The 18,923-nt window shown below is 35.6% G+C and overlaps 1 protein-coding gene across 1 annotated transcript; it reads left to right on the top strand.

Annotated features, from left to right (window-relative positions):
* Positions 1 to 14,405: 14,405 nt before the first annotated feature.
* On the top strand, positions 14,406 to 16,115 carry LOC149193487 (putative UPF0481 protein At3g02645). The gene has a single exon (XM_089407328.1). It carries the CDS (start codon positions 14,406 to 14,408, stop codon positions 16,113 to 16,115), a length of 1,710 nt encoding a protein of 569 aa, XP_089263454.1.
* The last annotated feature ends 2,808 nt before the right edge of the window (positions 16,116 to 18,923 follow it).

Below are 18,923 nucleotides of genomic sequence, written 5' to 3'. Positions count from 1 at the left end.
GCTTCGGCCCAGATGAAGACTACCTAGTGCACCTTGCTTTTTTCTCATTGATACTCTCTGTACTGGTAGCTTTAGGAACCATCCAAGTGTCTTCTCCACCCCTCCCACCTGCATGTCATTGCTTGGTACTTCCCTTTCAATATCTGTTGGAACTGATTGAACTATATCATTATCTTCATTTGATGCCTCATTATGTCCTTCATCTTCTTCCATTGATCTATTGTCCACAAAAAAATGAACAATTTCACTGTTCAATTCTGCTGGTTGTGAGGGCATGTTCATGCTTTCTTCATTGGTTGTTGAGACACTATGTGCATTAATATTGATCATTGCTTCTGCTAGCCATGAAGGTGGGGTTACTTGGCTTGGTAATGTCAATTGGTCATTGTCAACTGCATGTTCAACAATATTAGCAACAGGAATTTCATGTTCTTGAGTTGGTGGAACGATCTCCATGTTACTGCGAATTTGTTCATTGTTATATCGTGTTTCACATACAGTTTCATCATCTTCAGCATATAAGTATCCTTGAGACAAGGAAATCATATTACCAGCTGCAACAACAACATCTTGGTTATCTACTTCTTGCACTTCAACACCTGTTTGGGCATTCCCTTCTTCCTGACCATCCACATGAAATGCTTGGCTACAACCAGTAACATGCATAAGAGCATCATAGTTCAGTGGCCAGATTCCTGTCCTCCTAAAGCCAACCTTGATATTTGATGGTGTCAAAGCCCTTTTAAAAGCTTTACTTGCAAGCTTTGCTAGCTCAAACCTTTTCACCTCAACCCCTGGATTCTTTGCCATCCATGCAGCGCGCTCCGACCTGAAATAGTTCTTGAAAGGGCCAAACACACTAACATCAAGGGGTTGCAGTCTATGAGTGGTATGAGCTAGTAATGTCAATAGGTCGATGCCTAAATTGTTTGCTTCCTCAATTGTTTGTACAGCCATGTGGCTCCCATGGCCATCTAATATCAAAAGGTGTCTGTTATTAGGTGAGACACCACCTGGTACCGACGTAGCAAAGTGAAAAAGCCAACTTAGAAACAGTTCTTTAGTCATCCATGCATGGGGATGTGCAGCCATGCATGCACCTGGTTCACAGTTCTGTATATAGTTTTTCAGTTGATTTTTACCTTTGAATAGATAAAATCCTGGGATTGAAGTACCAATTGAATTGACACAACATAAAATAGTTATCCACTCCCTGCTCTTGGGCAAAATATTTGGCACATTTCAGCTCCCTCTCTTGGCAATTACCCGCATGCCACAATTCCTCCCTGCCTCTAAACCTGTTTCATCACAGTTCCATATATGGTCTGCTCCATAAGAATGTTTATCGTAAGCACTAGAAAGTGTGTCATAGAACTTTTGCACAACTACAAGGCGCAAATTTAATGCTCTGTCTCTGTCAAGGCCCTCAGCAGTATTCAGTACAAGTTTTGGATGCCTTTTTTTAAACCCAAACCACCATGATTTACCAGGAAACCCATCTTTGAATGGGTTTGGCCTCCCTTGATAGATTTGAGCAACTGTTGATTTGAGTTGTATCAACTCTAGCCCATGTCCCAATTGGGCCATCTCTTTACACCGCTCAACCACCTCGGCCTCCTCCTCCTCAGTCATAACTGTAAGAGGCCCTCTACATTTTGTATGAGTCAGCCCATTTATCCAATAATGTATTGATGATGGAGGAATACCATGTTTTTTTGCAGATGCTCGAACTCAGTGTCCATGAAACTCTATGTCGTCAATTGCAACTAACATTTGTTCTTTAGTCCATCCTCTTATAGCACTGATCTTTTTAGTTGAGCTTGCCCCTTGGACTGTTGTTGATGGTGGTTCTGTGGCTGATGGTGTGTTAACATCAGCTGATGTCACATGGTCATCCTCAACAATGTTCCCTGGTGCACTGTTGGCATTGACATCTGCTGGCTTGTCATTGTCAGACGATGTGCATTGCAGCTACGCACCCCTTGTCACTCTCCTGCCACTTCTCGTTGTACGAGCAGAGTAACTTCCTTTTGCCATAGATGCAACAACCTGTAAAATTATTGCATGCATTTAGACATAAGAATATTTGTAAATTATGCTTTATTACTTCTGCAAAAATACTTTTCCTTTATTACAGGAAATTATCAACATGTATGTTACAGGAAATCAAATTGCATTACTTATGTTACAGGAAATCGAGTTGCATTACTTGTGTTTCTGATGTTCTTTCTTGTTGATGTGGCTTAGATTCATTTGAAATGTTGTTTTTTGCATGTATTAATAGCCTTACAATGGATCGGGGGTTTTGATACATAGCCTAAGTGTTTTTTCTTTAAACCCTTGTAAATCTATCTATGCCAGATTCCTTGAAGAGTCCAGTAGTTCCAATTCTAACTCTTTATGATCTTTGTGGAGTACATATGTTGTGTAGGCTGACAATGGCACCAAATGACCGACAATGTAACACTTGCTTATAAATTCTTATAACTGAAACCCAAAGTGATCCAAGAAATTTTGCAATTAAGCTATTTTTTCATGTATTCATCTATTTTCATAATGAGAGTAAATGTTTCACTTTCATAGGGCAGTGTCAAAATTTTGCAAATGTCATTCCAAGTAAATCCATAGTTCATCAATTTAGCAACTTTTATATGGACTCAAGTAGGATTCTATGATAGTTGTTTCAAATATCATTTTCCATTTACTTTCAACAACTTTATACAGCTAAACCAATGAGGTATGTAAACATGTATGAATTACGTCATTCTCCTTATACCTGTTAAAGATTAGGGAATACAGGTAATAAGCAAGTCCATTCAATATGTACTTACCCTATAGAGTAGAGTGTAATCATTACTAATGGTTGAATCAGTGCCATAAGTAGAACCATGGAAATCAAAGTAATGAGGAAACAGAGCTTGTTACATTAGGATATGCGTATACAATGATTACAGTCTATCCATATGTATTGATTATGGAGAGAACGGTACTCTATATACCAATAAGAAAAAAGGTGTTTATATAATAGGAATGACTAAGAGCGAGAACCCCAGGACATCATGTTGTATATTGATTAGCTTGTCACCTTTGTACCTTATCTAAGCTTATGACAAGCTATGGAATTAGAACACAGTAGTTACACATGACTCTTTCTAACCATGCTTGTTTACCTAATCACTTGCTTGTCTCATTCTCATTACACTCGGCATAAGTAATAGCACAGATATTTTATAAGTAACATCATCTAAAGGTTGACCTATTAGTACTAACCTAAGAAATACATGTATAGATATGATAAAGTACATGTATCACAGGTTGGTTATCTCCCTAATAGACTGGACTCAGCTTTAATATAGATATAAAATATGTAATTATACAGAGATTTGTTCTAGCTCACTCATAGATAAGGGTGAACTAAAACCATGTTTAGATACTAATACAAGCTTTTTAGTGTATAGAGCTTACTAGTGATAAGATGAATGAGATCCATTGAATATGATACATACCTTTGTTCAATGTATTATGTTATATAGCTTATACAACTTAGCTTCATACTAGATCACATATTGAGTAAGATACACGAGTTTCATCAATTCTAGTACTCTGACCGTAATCATACTAGTATACCTGTTCTAACTTATAAGTAATCTGTATAGGTATATCCCTAATTAACACTATCATAACATGTAAGAAACATAGACCCTTAGTAATACATGTTCCTTATCACTAGTCTCAAGCTTCATTAGTATCACTAAACAATTACTCAGCTTAGGCTATGATCAGAGCTTGTATCGTTTCATCATAGTTCATAAGGTAAGCATATCCATATTCAACATACAAAAAACAACACGTTTTAAGCATAAGATGTAATCAGAGCTATGACCAAGTTGGTTGATTAGATGGATACGACTGTATTCAATAGGTTCAATTCCTATAAGCTAAACAAGCTATGACTATAGTACTAACATGACATACGTAACCTCTGTGATATATAAGCTATAATCACTATGAAGCTGATGATCAAATAAGTGTTGCCATAATAAGCTAGAACACATACATGAACTCTGTATAAAAAAGGTTAACTATAACCCTATGGACAGAACTGTAAGAACAACGACTTTCAATGGCTGTTTGTGAAACCATCCAGGTATCCTTCTAGCAGTTATGGCCAGACAGATCATGTAAGAAATCTGATAAATGAAAACAATGAAAACAGAACTGTAAGAAGAATGAGTTGTAATTCATATAACTAACTTGGATATATTGGCCACTGTTTTGTGATGTTGTCTTCAAGTTTGCTGAATAGTTTGAAAGCTTAAGATGCAACTTCAACAGTGGGTGGACTTCTTTTATAGTTTTGGGGACTTGAATTTAATTGGTGGACATGGATGCACATGGATTGCAATGGATTCATTTTGAATGTGTGGTATGGATTTAATTTGATGTGATCTAATGGTTGGGAATTGGTTATTTGTTGATCCATGTGCTTTGATTTGTTTTAATGAGAAATAGAGTGAGTTGGGTGTCATTTATTGCAATTATTGGGTCTGGGTGTCTTTTATTGAACAAAGTAGGTTTAAATGTTATTGGGTTGGGTGTCATTTATTGAACATAGGGTGTTTAGTTGTTGAACAACACAATAGTTATGGCTGACATACATTCCATTTTGTTATGTGCAGGTAGGCATATTTATTTGGGATGCAAAGCTGCAGTTCTGATGAGTGGGGGTTGAAGTGACTGCTGCTTTGTACTTCTGGAATAGACCATTTTGGAAGCCTTTATGGCTTTAGCTGTTTTCTACTTGGGTCAATATGGTTTGCAGTATTAAGTAGTAAAATACTATTTATGGACAGTTGTGGGCCCAGTCAATCTATGGGGAGATTTTGGACATAAATTAATACTTATTTATACTTAATGTTATTTATTTTTGTTTAAATTTTGGTTTCAAAAGTCTCAATTTATGGTGGTTTGGTGGGACCAGTACTATATCAATTACTGGTCCCTGCACAACATTAGGAATCTCTCCCCTATATGCCTCCAACATTATAGTATTTAGCTCTGCAAAGATAAAAATAAAGTATTTAAGCTTGTTGAATATTTTTATATTGATTTTTTGATATCCTTAAAAACAAATGAATTAAATTGATTTATATCAGTGTCATTATTCTTATTAATTTATACTTAAAAATATTTCATGCATCATGATATCTTCTTAAATTTCATAACTAATATAAGTTAGGTTTCCACAATTGCATGATCCTCGATTTCAAACAGCTCATGCAGTCTATATCATTTATAATTACATGATCCATATTTTAACTACGTACTGTATTTAAATTTTTTACTTATATCAGAAATATATGTAAAGGCATTTCAAATCCATTTCAAATAGTTAATGTACACTCTCCAGAAATTGTGAACTTCAAATCAATTAATGCTATTCTAATGTTATTGTTCCCTCTAATCTCTATAAACATTGAAATTCCCTATGTTTTTAATTATATCCCATTTGCATGGTAGGGTTAATATAAGATGAGAGTTCCTAACAAAACTGTAATGTACACTCTTCAGAAATTGTGAACTTCAAATCAATTAATGCCTATGGACATTGAAATTCCGTATGTCTTCAATTACATCACATTTACATTGCAGGGTTGTTAATATAAAATGAGAGTTCCTAATAAAACTATAAAATTAAATTCTATAGCAAAATTATAAAAAATTCATACCATCCTAAAACTTAATTTAATTTCCAATTTCTAGATCACTGGACCAGGGGTCATTCTCACGAATACCCTTTTCTGAATGTTATTAATTAAGTTGAAAATCCCACTGATGTTCACGCCTGATTGTTGCATCCACTTCTAGAGATAAATCATGTGAACAACAGTGTGACATGTGAAGCCTAGTAAGATGTAGATGTCAAAGAAGTGGGCAGCCATTCTAAGTGTGAAGAGTGTGGCTGGATCTTGGACCAGAGCTTTGACAAACTCACTATTCCATGTTTTAATAGTATCGACAACAACAATTGCATCCTGAGAATGATAACATTCACAATAATTCTTAACCATTTTGAAAATATTTCTGGAAATGTTTCGCACATGCATGGCTGTCATAGTCGCCTCACACTCAAACGATATCTTCAGACATTCCACATCAATGCCAAAAACTTCTCAATCTCGAACACTTCGCCATCCTAGCTCTATAGTGTAACCTTATTATTATTGGACTCTGAACATCTCTGATTATTATATCTCATGATGCCTTCAACTTCGTTGAAGGTTGCTCTAGGATTGTTGTGAATCATCTTTTCCACCTATTGCTTCCCTTGCATTAGCTCACACAATCTCTTTTCCCCTCTTGGAATGAACCTCTGGATGTAATTTCTAGCATCGTTCATTTCCATGCCCATGCATCTTGCAATGGGTACAAAAGAACTTTCTCTTGCTTACCGACAAATACGTTCTCTAATGTGAAGGAGATTCATCATGCTTGATGCCTAGAATCTGATCCATTCTTTTAACCATGACCATGTGTTGCTCATAAACAACCACACAATGGTCAAATTCATCACAAAAAGTACAAGGCTACATGTTCCACAAATAGTCAAAATTACCAGCATTTGGAAAACGCCCATGAGATTTATACATGTATCTCGGGTTTTACCTTTGATGATGTGGGGTGGACAATTACATGCAAGGTCCCTTCAAGCATTCATCTCGCTTGGGAGACAAATGAACACTGTCACCACCATCTTGGTGTGATATATCATCCTCAAATGGTTGTGGTGCCTCAAACTGTTTAGAGCATTCTCCAAATTCCCTTTGACCATATGTCAATACTTGATACTTTGGTCTCTCTTGTACCATGATTATATTGGTGATCCCTTAGCCATTGTTGTTGAGGCCTCCTCCTTCATATCCCATTTTAGAAAGGATCTTCATACCAACTCCTTTGGTATATTACTCAAATGTTTCAAAAGAGGTGTTATGAACATTAACAGAAGGAATTGTACTTGAAATGCTTATTACCTCCTTGAACTTTCCATTCATATTTTCAGCTTCTCATGATGACGACGACATTGCAAATGACTCTAGCCATCTAGTTTTACCAACTGGCATATGGTGAGAATCTTGGAGATTCTTGCAAAATGCACATGCATCATTTTCCTCATATGGTTCATAACTACTATATGAACCTTGCCCACATATTGGTTTATTTTTGGACGTGTCTTTTGTTGTCATAGGAGTGGAACTTTCAACAACTTGTTCCTCAAGCACATGCTACAACTAAAGGCGCATATGCCTCTTCTCCTCTTCAACCATTTCTAGCATTCTTCTCAACTCAATTTTCTCCATATGAAGAGCCAAATTCATCTCCTCTAGCTCTTGGAGACTCTTTTTTCCCATTCTTGCAACTTGGTCAGATGAAACTCTGGTACCAATTGATCTGAAAATGGAGGAGGTGGTCAATTTCGTTTTCTCCAAAAACAAGGACCATTCTTTGACGATTTACAGGGGAAAATGGGTCTTAACACAAAAACAGGTTTTTCAAAAGGCCTCTTCACAATATGAGTTAGTTTTCACATGTAAACTTAAGAATAAGAAACAAAACATCACATAACTCATATAGGCATCAATGAAGAGCAAAACAAATGATTTGGTGATGGATTTCACCCCTCCTGGGGTACATCTCCGGGCCTACCAACATAGCTAGACTACTCCATATATTAAGTGGAAATAGGAGTACATAAAATTTTATTGATAAACATGTGGCTATTTCCCCTTCAATGAAATTTTCACCTACAAATAACTCTCACATAAAACAACATCACAACCTACATTCATCATGAAAACATCAGCAACACAAGGTATCTCCTACAAAGACCCTATACTCCATCTGAAAATGAGCATATAAGCACTTCAATTCCACATTGAAGGACAAATAGAGAAATTTCCTCAATAAGACATAGTGAGAAAAGTATAAAAGAGTTGAACCCTGCAAGTAAGAATTGCTTCATTAAAATTTTTACAGTAAGAAAACCCCTACAAGGACATCTCCATGCTCAAACACCTTCAAGAACAGCTCCAAAATCCTGATTGAAGCATACAGCCATGAACTTGAACCTGCAAAAAGTTCATTTACATGTGCTCAAATCAGCAAATAGAGGTCAAAATTAGATCCATAATGTCCGAAAACCCCTAGGTAAACTCTTATTGAGCTCCAAAACACTGAAAAAAATGACAAATATATGGATTTACAAGCTCTCTATGTAATTTTGTTGTTATATGTCCTACAAATTAAACTAACAGATGAATTGTCCTACAAATTAGCCATGTTTTCAGTTTTGAAGGCGAAAATTTTTCCCTCAGACGGTACAATTAAATTTCCCAATAACCCCTATGCGTGAAGAGTCAGGCCACATGGGCCATGTGGCCGTGGGATGGGCCTTAACACCTGCCCCTACTGGCTTAGCACCTTAACTGTCGGGTTATGGCTATATTGGGTCCACGGTACTGAGGATCAAGCCCTAGCCGTCGGAGCTCCCTCGTGCCATGGTGCCTAACCTTGTGAGCTTTATCTGCCCTAATTCTAGGGCTTTACTACTGCACCCTCTGTTAAGCACATTCCAGACTCTGCTACGGTCTTGTCGGTTCAATATGACCAGGGCTAGGGCCTTAACCCAAGCCTCCTCCCGTCAACGTCTTTTCAATCCGGTTGTAGTTCTATGGGAGCATCATGACCAGGGGCTGGGGCTGGTCCTGAGGCCTCATCCTTCTGTGCCATGGACATATGATGTCGGATAAAACCAGGCATCGTGGATGGAAACCTGACCCCTTTTCCCAAATGAGTTCCAATATAAACTTTATATATAGGTTTTGGTCCCATGTATTATAAGAACCACCATGAGCCTAGCGGTAAGGAGTTGCACTGTTAATTGAGAGGTCGGGGGTTAAAATCCTCCCAAGCCTCTCGCTAACCATACCAAAATTTTATATGCCCCTGGGGTGCCATGTGGTAACCCATGATTGGGCCACATGGCACCGTGCCATTGGTCCAAATCAATTAATCACGAATCAATCAAATTTAACCACCAAACCAACGAACTAGAAGATGCCACTTGTCAGCATTTGATTAGATTATACCTGCATAGTCACCTTGCTAACTCAATTGTATGGTTGTCGAGTCAGTAGACCTACTCATTTTTTAGTTGTTGGGCCAAATGATCAGAACATAATAACCTAAGAATACGGTGTCAGATTGAGGTGAAATGAGTGTTGTTGGATTCAAAACGATGAGCACTTCGACTTGACGTTGATTTCAAGACTTTATAGGCACTTTCATTTTTAAGCTAAAATTTGATTGCATGAAAACTTCATAATTCGACATTTGAATTTTTTCAACCCCATCCCTATGTCAATTTCTTCCAGGAATCCTTTGCAGAGGTCAATTTGGACGAGTATGATTGTAGTAGTTTGAAACCATGTCAAGAGGGAAGAGGAGTCATGTTCTAGGTACTCCCCTAGTGAGTTCCCTAGATCCTAGAAGACACGAGAATCCCAATAATTTGTAGAAAGGTTGGGAAGAGGAACCTAGATTGGGGCCTCATCTAGTCTTACCCACGTAGTATTGAATAAGGGGGACCAAAATTAAAAAATAAAAACAATGGAATCTAAGTTCCATACCTTGTGCACTATTTTCTTGATGTCTCGCTCTTTGCTGAACATCAAGTGAATCCAACCCCTTGTTAATAATGCCACCTCCAAAGGGCCCTTGACCCAGATGAGATTTCCTTTTCAACCCAAGACTCAATGAAGGCGAATATAAACTTCCTGCCTCTGGGTCTCCCAACAAAGGTATTTTTCACTATCTCTCTGGCATGTTGCATTGGAACGTCCTTGCATAAAACCAATAAAAGTCTAGCCTTGGTAACCTTTTTGATAAAATCTTTCCTATTTTCTCGCTTAATACCTTTCCCCCTCCATTTTGCAGAGCTCTAAGTTTTTATTGAGACGAATGAAGGTTTCCTTGAGATTGTCCCTTCCCCAAATTTGCTTGATGTTTACTGTGTTCCCTGTTAGATACTAGTAATTCTCTCAAAATGTTGTCTACCAAGATTCGAGCTGATGGAACTTTAAAAGGACAAAGGTCAACAAGACCCTAAATTGGAGAAAACCCTCACAAATTCTAGAATCCACAAAAAAATCAACATAGGTGAGGATGTCTATACCTATTGGTTTGCTAAATGGGAGGATTTCAAGCGATGGTGAAGAGAGTGTATTTGAGATGCCCCGAGACGGCACTCTGAATTGCTAGCTCCACACCTCCAGACCCATGCTCATTTCATTATGCGTGTCTACCCCTCGTAAGGCCATAAAACTTCATTCTTCTACAAATCCTCTAGATCGACCATCATGAGCACCTAGTATTTATGCAAAGTAAGGTTTGGGTCTAGAATTCCTTTGAGCTTCCATTTTTTTTTTCCTCTGACTTAGCCTTTAAATCAAGTGTGGATACCCAGTTATGGGTATTACCATGTACCTTTGGTTCAAAATCCACTAAATCTACTTCCTCCATGTGTGAGGCTTAAGAAAATGAATTTCCATGTCAGCCTTTGAACTGGAGTTGCTAATAAACATGTTGGCTAAGGTTTCGGGTGACTAGACCAATGTGGTGATGTTCATGGCTCCAACAAAAGACATTACCCTCGCACCAAGTGTTACATTAAAATGGTAATTTTTTTGACCAAACTATAGGAAGCACTTTCAGATATGAATATTCACCACAATTTCGAAATCAAAGCCTATACCTAAGCGTTCGAAAATCCAAAGGTACATAAATTATCTAACACTACCTAAATAGTTTGATTAAAAAATTTATATTCAACAACCCAATCTTTTAATAATATAATAAAAAACGACTTTAATCTTTAAACATATTTTAAATAATCATAACTTCTACAAAATACATCAATTTTTTTTTTAAGATTCTCCGTTCACATACCATAAAAATTTTACTCCATATTAAGGTAAATTAAACATTAAAAATATTATATATCACTTTCAATATGAAATGCAAAATATAAGATGTTTATTTATATATAATTGTATCAAATTTTACTACCATTAGTTGCTTAGTTTTCTTATACAAAGAGATATATATTGTATTAAAATATATAAATATATTTTATTTATGATATATAAAAACGGATTTTTTTCAATATATTTTAAAATGTAACATGTTAATTAATGGATATGCACGTTAAGCTCAAGTGGATGTAAATAATACCTTCAATATAATAATTAAATTGAGATATAATTTAATAATTTTGCAATTACAGTATCATTTATTTTATAAGGAAGAGATTTGATTTATATTTATTTTATTAGGTTTAGTTTAATGAATTGAGATCATTTAATTAATGGTTAAATATATAATAATTAATTAATTTGTAAAAATAAGACTAAAATAGTTGAATTTATTAAATAAATGGATACATTTTAAAATTATAGTTGTTTTTGGTGATTTTTTTATGTTTTTTTTAAGAGATATTTTGGTTAATTTGATTTCTAATTTATTTAAAAATTTAAAAAATATAATAATTTTAAACTATTGAGTTCAAATAATTTATTTTTAAATGTTTCTATAATAATAATTTATTTTTAAATATTTTCCATAATACCCAATTTATTTTTATATTATTAAACAATATAATTTCCTTCTAACTAAAGAAAGCTATCACTTTTTTTTACAGAGTTAAAAGATTTTAGTTTTTTTTATAGAGTTAAAAGATATTAGTTTGTTGAACAATTTCTTTCCCCATTACATAGATTCAAATCTCAAAAACATATTACAACTATCTTGTTTCTGGCATTTATGAGATACATGTATCTCGCTAATTTTTCAAAATCACTGGTTCTCTCTACATTGTCATTCCAATATTACAAAAATATATATGAAAATAAAAATAAAGAAAAATATAAAAATAAGAATTTAATTAGCTATACAAAATATTTAAATAGTGTCAGCTCATTAAATTTTAATTGGAGCAAAGAATTGGATCTTTCTGAATTCAAGTTAGTGTCAGCTCATTAAAAATTGGAGCAAAGAATTGGATCTTTCTGAACTCAAGTTAGATTTATATTTAAAATCGATTGATGTAAAAATAAAAAATATAATAACCTAAAAATAAGGTAAAAAAACCTTTTTATGGGAGTGTAGACGCGGACAAACTGCCGTAAACGAATATGACGTTGACTAAAATCCATCGAGGATAGGCTGAAGAGTACAGAAAGTCGTCGTACACCAACATTTTACTGGCCTGCGTTGAATGTGCAAAAGTATTCAGAATTACAAAATGAGGAGATGACGTAATCGGAACGAACATGCGAACTTTGAGGAAAAGAAGTGAAGGAATTCTAGGGTTGTTTTATTTGGCTTTATCATCTTTGACCACCTTTCCTTTTCGGGCATCAATTGAAATTACAATTCATGGTCTTGGCAGAAGAAGAGGAACGCTGTGATGCATCGAAGATGACAGAAGCACACGGTTCACGCGGCAACTTTGGGAAGGCAGGCGTGAGATGTACCCAAGTCTTTCCTTCGCCACCTCTTCCTTCGGGCGAGCAAATTGGGCTACTGCCCATGTTGCCCTTTTCCCTAACTCAATTCCGCGTAGTGAAATAGGTTATTCTTTAATTTCAATATTTTATTGATGACACAGTAGAGGTACGTAGCAGCATCTTGAATGTGCGCAGCACTGAAATAATATTTCTGTTGGTCTCTTCCGTGGAGTTGTGGAATGATTTGGGCGTTGCCGGAATCCTAGTCTTGTTATTAGAATTGATAATTAATAGGGCCAAAATAACGAATACCAACCGAGAATTATGAAGTGGTAAAAATCAATTTGAACGAGGAAGATAATTTCTATCTTTGCTTTCCAAATGGTCTTTCAGTAGTGATATTTTACGCACATTGCAAACAAAGTGCGGTTTAAAAAAGAGTCGTTCTTCACCCATGTATGCTTATCTGAATAACAATGTCTCGTCGTACGAATGGAAAATTTATGTCAAAGTTTTAGGTAGGACGTTGACTAAAACCCATCGAGGATAGGCTGAAGAGTACAAAAAGTCGTCGTACACCAACATTTTAGTATACGTACATATAAAAGGAGAGCAGCCCAGTCCAACAGCAATGAGGTGGAAGCCACAGAGAAATCGCCGTATTGAGCGGGATATTCTACAGTTGAATGGACGTATTGACTCAAGGTCGTCTGGAAGCCACAGAAATCGCCGTATTGAGCGGGAGATTCTAAAGTTGAATGGACGTATTGACTTAGAAGATTCTAAATTTAAAAAAATAAAAAACTAAAAAAAATTAAATAATTATACAAAACATTTAAACAATGTATGTTTATAAAAAAAATTGCTAGTAAAGAAATTGGATCTCTCTAGCTCATGTTAAATCAGTATTTAAAATAAATCTATACTAATTAATAAAATAAATTTTGTAACCTATTTAATCTAACATTACCATTTAAATGACCATACACATAGAACATGAGACTTATCCAAATTTAAACCAAAATTTTAATTAAAAAATTTTAAATGCTAATTAAAATCAATATTTAAATACAATTAATAATTTTTATTAAAGTTAAAATTTAATCAATTATTTCTTAAATGAAAGAACTAATATATTTTTTAAAATTATTAAAATAATATTTAAAAAAATATCTCTGTATATTTATTAAATTGATTAAATATATGAGAAAAAAATTATAAAATTATTAAAATTAACCAAGCACAAATTATTATAAAATATATGAAAGGTGGTGTTAGAGTATTTTTTACGATTATTTTGTTTCGATAAATTTTGCTCTCTTTATGAAATAGGTTAATTAGTTAATATGAACCTATTACTTAATATGTTTCAATTAAGTGTGAAAGCTTGCCCCTTATCATGTGCAACGAGTGTAGTTTTCAACTCAGTCAAAAGAGTCTATTTTTCCTTATATAATGTCATTAACAACTAGGTCCAACCCATGAAAAGCATACTACTAGGATAGGTCGTTTTCCTAATATAATAATGATGAGTCATATAACAACAAAAATAAATAAAATACTTGAAAATTAATAATGACTTATTAGAGTCTGAAACAGGTAAAAATATGACCAGAATATAATATTCCAATGTGAAACAACCCAATGCTTTCCTTTGTCTATCAAAACGAAATAACCATTTACACCGACCACTGAAACCTTTGTCTATCAAAACGAAATAACCCTTTACACCGACCACTGAAGTCCATATAAGGCTGCAGAGTCACTCAACTCTCGCAGATACATCTCCGAACTTTGCTATACTACTTTTTGTGCAACTCTCTTTCTCCTGTCCGAATAACCATGGAATCAAACACTGATGCAGTTCAAATGAAGATCGATGAGGATAGTTGGGTTGTTCAAATTAAGGAATCTCTCGATGTATTACAAGAAGAAGAGGACGAGAATGTAAAAGAGTTTTTCGTCTCGGTGTTTAATGTGCCGAAAGAGTTATTGGCAGAGAAGCCGGAAGCCTACATTCCTCAAATACTTTCCATCGGCCCCTGTCACCACCACGGGAACTCTGAGCTCCAGTATATGGACCGCTACAAATTGGCAGCTGCTTACAGATTTGAGAAAAAAAATGGCGGAGCAAAGTTTCGGACTGTCGTTGTGGAAGAATTCAAAAAATACGATTGGCAAATCCGGAACTGCTATCACATGTTCGTGGACTATAAGGAAGAGACGTTGGCGTGGATCATGGCTCTGGACGCCGTCTTCCTTCTTGAATGTCTACAGTTTTATGTGAGACACGCTGACCTAAGCTCTCACTGGGAAGTCGAGCCTCTGGGACGCGAGACTGGCACCAGTGCCCTCTACAATTCCATTTTCAAAGATTTGATGAAGCTCGAAAATCAATTGCCGCTTTTTCTACTGAGCAAGCTTCTGGAGTTGAAGTTGGGTTGTAAAGCTAAGGCAGAGGAGAGGCTCTCCAGCCTGCTAGCTCTGGTTTTCGAAGAAATATCGCCTTTCAGTTTCAAGTTGCCTGATAGTTCAAATCTCCTTATAAAGGAAAGACGGCACATGCTGGAGGCGCTGTACTACTGTATTGTCCCTCTTTCCAACAATGAAATTCCAGCTAGATTTGAGGAAGAAAAGGATGCTCCTTATCCAGCGGACATGTCAACCGTTACTCCAATTCTAATTGAGGAAGAAAATGGTTCTTCTGATTCAGCGGATAATTCAACCGTTACAGATGATTCGCCTGATTCAGAGGATAATTCAATCGTTACAGAAGCCTTCACTTCGCTCTGGGACACTCTCTCCTCTATTAAAGTTGGTCCTTTTCGATTTCTCACCGAATTGCTTCGGCGATTGCTTAAGTGGAGGCCTGCGCAATTTGCGATGAAGTTGCCGTTGCATGTTTTTCTGAGTTCGTTGAAGAGGCTCAATAAGGATGCAATGGGAAGTGGGGAAGAATCCTCTGTTAAGATCATACCGCCCTCTCGACACGAACTGAATATTCCTTCTGTGGCCGATTTATATTTTGCGGGGGTGAAATTCTCTCCCACTGATGGTGACCTCACCACAGTCAAATTTGAAGAAAAAACTGCAACGCTTTACCTCCCCAAAGTAAAGTTGGATACCAACACAGAGGTAATCCTCAGAAATTTGGTGGCATTCGAAGCTTCTGCTGCGTCTGGTGCGCTTGTTTTCAAACGATACATCGATTTCATGAACGGTATGATCGATGGAGTAAAAGATGTGAAATTGTTGAGAGAGAGCGGAATTATTTGTAACTACCTCCACAGTGACGCAGAGGTTGCCTCCCTGTGCAACAGCATGGGTAAGTGCGTTCGTGTCACAGAAGCTGGGTATCTAGACAAAGTTATCAAAGACTTAAATCGATATTATAGTAGAAAATGGAAAGTTCGGATGGCAGAGTTTGTGAATAATTATATATTCAGTTCGTGGAAATTTCTCTCTCTTATAGCTGCTGCGATACTTCTGATCATCACTTGTTTGGAAGCGTACTGCTCTGTCTATGATTGCAAAAGCTGGATGACGCAGTAGAGGTACGCAACAGCATCTTGAAAGTGCGCAGCACTGAAATAATATTTTTGTTGTCTCTTCTGTGGGCTTGTGGAATGATTTGGGCGTTGCCGGAATCCTAATCTTGTTAGAGTTGAACAGGTGATATCAGATCAGATATAATTATATTTAGTGTTTGGAGTTCATCCTCTTAACAGGTCGATCAAATTGATAATTAATAGGGCCAAAATAAGAATACCAACCGCGAAGTATGAAGCGGTAAAAATCAATTTGAACGAGGAAGATAATTTCTCTCTTTGTTTTCCAAATGGTCTTTGAGGAGTGGTATTTTACGCACATCGCAAGCAAACGGCGGTTTAAAAAAGAGTCGCTCTTCATGTTTGGTTATGTGAATAACAATGTCTCGTTGTACGAATGGAATATTTCTGTCAAAGTTTTAGGTAGGGAATATATATCAGTATAGTTATAAAAATTAAATGGTGGGTAAATTTGATACATTATTTTAAAAATTAAAATATCTATTATGGATATTTATTAAAATATCTATAGTTATAAAAATTAAATGGTGGGTAATTGTCGAGTTTTGTGTGATCAATTGAAGAGCCACAATTCGTGTTATTGTGTGTTAAATTTTGTGCCTTTCCTTCTCTTCTTTTCAACAAATTAGCATCAGAGCCGAAGAAATATCACAATATCTGTGCAACCAACATAACCAATAAAGAAAAAAACCAAGTGAAAAAAGTCGGTGAATTTTTTTTTTTTTTTTTTTCGCAAAATTGTCACATAATTAATGTGTAGTGCAAAATCGTCGTTTAGTTAAGGTACGTTGAGCAACAAACGTTCCCCTATCGTAAACTATGTTGAAATAGGGCAACCTTATGTTTTCCATTTTTTGAGCGGGTCAATGGAGCCCAACCCTATTGAAAACTACATTGATCCGTATTAAAAAAACAAAAACAGCAGAAAATCGTGGAGAGCACAAAAAGTTTGTTCTGTGTGATAAGTCACGTGGATTTTCGAAATAACATTGAAATGGTGTTTTTGATAAGTGACCAAAGATTATTTAAAATTTTAATATTTTAACCTTTTAAAAGGATGTCACGGGTTCTCAAAGTTCATGTTAATTTTTTTTTATTAAATATTTTAAAAGTTTTTGTATTTTTTTTTAAGGTTTTATGAGGTGTTTGTAAAAAAAATTTATAAAAAAAACTTGGGGCTTATTAAAAAAGAGTTTGTTTATTGAAGTTTTTTAAAAAGGTTTTTTAATTATTATTTGAGGAGAAATGTAGGGTTTTACAAGAGATATTTTTTTTAAATATGGATTCATCTAGTTTCCAATTACAATTCTTTCCATTCATAAGGAGAGATTATGATTTGTGTGCTCTTAAAAATAGAAAATTTTAGGGGGGAAAAATTTAATGGGTTTCATATTTTGGAGGGGTATTTTTTTAAATTATACTCCTTTTCAATAGTTAGCGCAAAAGATATTTAAAAATAAATAATTATTATTTTTAGCGAATTAAAAATATGGCAAATAAACATTCCAAGCCTGATTCGTCTAGTTTGGCGGTAGAATTTTCTTGGCATCGCCTCGATTTCCAGGAATGGAACTGGTTAGTGGCTATTTCGCCCTCTCCTTTCCTGGAAAATCAAGACCAGGTTGAATTCACACTGAATTTTTGGGCCTAGGGGTTGGCAGTTTGATTCACTATGCTCCCCGTTGAATTCGCACTCCAACATACAGGGCTCTTATAGCCTCTGGATTTGTATTCTCATCTTGTCAATGACCTGCCTTTCTCCGTGATAGATGGGGTGTGCTTTCTCAGTGATAAATGTTTATAAAGGAGTGTATGAGCTTGGTTTTCGATCCATCTCATAAATTGTTTTATTTGTGCTCTTCTCCATCGATTTTTGCTTTCTGATGTTCTTGTATTCCCTGGACCCTTTATTGATCAGCACTCCCTATTTACCTATACCTTATTTTCATAGGTTTGCAATGTAAATCCAAAGCCCTATTTGTTGTTTTGTTTAGACACTATAAATCTGACCCCCTCTTTGTTTTTCAATTTAGAGGTTTTGAGATGGCTAAAAATTCGTTGTTCAATTTAACGGTCTGGAGATGGATACAAATATAAATTTGTGATACCAGTTGTATAAATTTACCCTTCTAGACTCTACGATACTTTCTTAATCCATGGCTAACTAGGGATTGATGGTGGAACTGATGAGATTGACTACTTTGTGCTTGGATGTTCTTGTTGAAGCTTTGGAAGGGATGCAACTCACACTGGGATCAGATTGACCGTACATTTCTTCGTAGACTTTATGGTTTTACTCTATACTTGGGTAGTGTTGAATTGAATTATCAACTGTGTTTTTTATTTTAAAGTTCCATTGGAATTTATGCAATATATTTTATTGAAATAACTTGTCTTTGTATTTTATATATATAAGAAAAATCTAACACATGAAGCGTGTTAAAATAGCTCAGTGGTCAGATGACTGTTGGGTTCTTCAAATGGACATGGTGTAATGGTTATTGCTTTTAGCCGTTGGATGCATGATGAGGCACTCGACGAAACAATGTTGATGTCAAAGGCTTCTTTCGATGGTTGAGAGACCAACTAAAACATTATTGGATATTGGGAGATGATAAGAGTAGAGTTCTGCCGCGACTCCATGCTCTATTCTCTCGTTATGACTGGATTTATGCGTTTTGTTGCGGTTCCATGCTCTAATCTCATTATTGTTTGTTTGTTTGCTACGTGAGAGGTGTGAATTATAGTGTTCCAATCTAATCCTTATTCTATAAACATGAACCCCATTGTG

The sequence above is a fragment of the Pinus tabuliformis genome, chromosome 2_2, assembly GCF_031772625.1.
Source record: "Pinus tabuliformis cultivar Carrire ecotype Pingquan chromosome 2_2, CPIR1, whole genome shotgun sequence".
NCBI lineage: Eukaryota > Viridiplantae > Streptophyta > Pinopsida > Pinales > Pinaceae > Pinus > Pinus tabuliformis.
The sequence above is the reverse complement of the archived record's forward strand: the minus strand, read 5'-3'. Positions and strand labels throughout refer to the sequence as shown.